The sequence below is a fragment of the Phoenix dactylifera genome, unplaced genomic scaffold (assembly GCF_009389715.1).
Source record: "Phoenix dactylifera cultivar Barhee BC4 unplaced genomic scaffold, palm_55x_up_171113_PBpolish2nd_filt_p 000138F, whole genome shotgun sequence".
In the NCBI taxonomy this organism is placed as follows: domain Eukaryota; kingdom Viridiplantae; phylum Streptophyta; class Magnoliopsida; order Arecales; family Arecaceae; genus Phoenix; species Phoenix dactylifera.
The window spans coordinates 164,617-165,863 of NW_024067694.1; the positions used below are offsets into that span (position 1 = coordinate 164,617).

Below are 1,247 nucleotides of genomic sequence, written 5' to 3' on the forward strand. Positions count from 1 at the left end.
GGTCTGAGCTCATTCCTCCTCTTGTATGGGCAATCACGTACCAGGTGTCCAGTCCGCCCACAACTATAACATGCCCTCGCTCTCCTCATATAGGGCCCACTATGGGATCTGCTAGAGTAAGTGCGGGCTCTGGGATCTGCTATGGTGATATTGATGATTCCACTATGGGATCTGCTAGAGTAATTGCGGACCCTGGGCTTCTCTTGAATTGGAGTGCCCCTGAAATCCCATGGCCTGCCACTCTGACTTCTATCTGATCTGGATCTCATCAGGTCAGCCCTTTCTCTATCAGATCTTTTCAATTCAGCCTCTACTCTCAAGGCTCTATCCAAAATATCCATATAGCTGGTAATTAACTGTGAAGATGTCCGGGACCTGATCTCATGTCTAAGCCCTTATTCGAACCGGTTGGCTCTACTCATATCATCCTCCATAAACTGGGGGCAGAATCGACCCAGCTCATCGAACCTATTGACGTAATCCGAAACAGTCATATGCTCGGACTGAGTCAGCGATAAAAACTCATTCTGCTTCATTTGCCTAACTGAGTCCGAAAAGTACTTAGCATAAAATATTCTCTTAAAATCTCCCCAGGCCGTTCCGTTGACCTCATATGCTGTCTCCATAGCAGTCCACCAAGAGTCAGCACTCCCCCTTAGCATGGAGATAGCTAATTTGACTTTTACCTCCTCGGGAAATTGGAGTAACTCATACATCTTCTCCAGTTCCCGGATCCAGGCCTCAGCTATCATGGGATCGGACCCACCATTAAACATCGGTGGATTCAGCCTACGAAACCTCTCGTAATAGGATTCTATCGACTGTACAGGTTGGGCAGCTAACTGCATCTGCTGCTGTTGCTCAAGCAGTTGTGCTATTAACTGGTACACTCCTGCTAAATCTGCCTGGGTTGCTATGGAGTGTGGAGTAGTTTGTAAAATTGATTGGCTATCAGGGTCCGGAGAAGGTGCCCTTATTTCTCTTTCATCCTCCATGTTGCTTACGGCTACCTAGCAGTCAAGAATTTATGATGAGTTTACATAAATTATCTCTTAACATAGTAAAATAGCAAAAACCATCAAAGAGATCACATAGTCATATCATAATAAATCTGAGAATCTACAATATTCACCTTCTCTTATTAACACAAATCTTCATTATTGAAAAATCTAGTCTCCCATCACAGTCAATATTTTTGACCAATTTAAATTGATTCGATCCACTATACTTTCACTACACAACTCTGA

The 1,247-nt window shown here is 43.9% G+C and overlaps 1 protein-coding gene across 1 annotated transcript; it reads right to left on the reverse strand.

The window, feature by feature from the left end:
- Nucleotides 1-395: 395 nt before the first annotated feature.
- Nucleotides 396-995, reverse strand: LOC120104872. The gene has a single exon (XM_039116757.1). It carries the CDS (start codon nt 993-995, stop codon nt 396-398), a length of 600 nt encoding a protein of 199 aa, XP_038972685.1.
- Between the last annotated feature and the right edge of the window lie 252 nt (nt 996-1,247).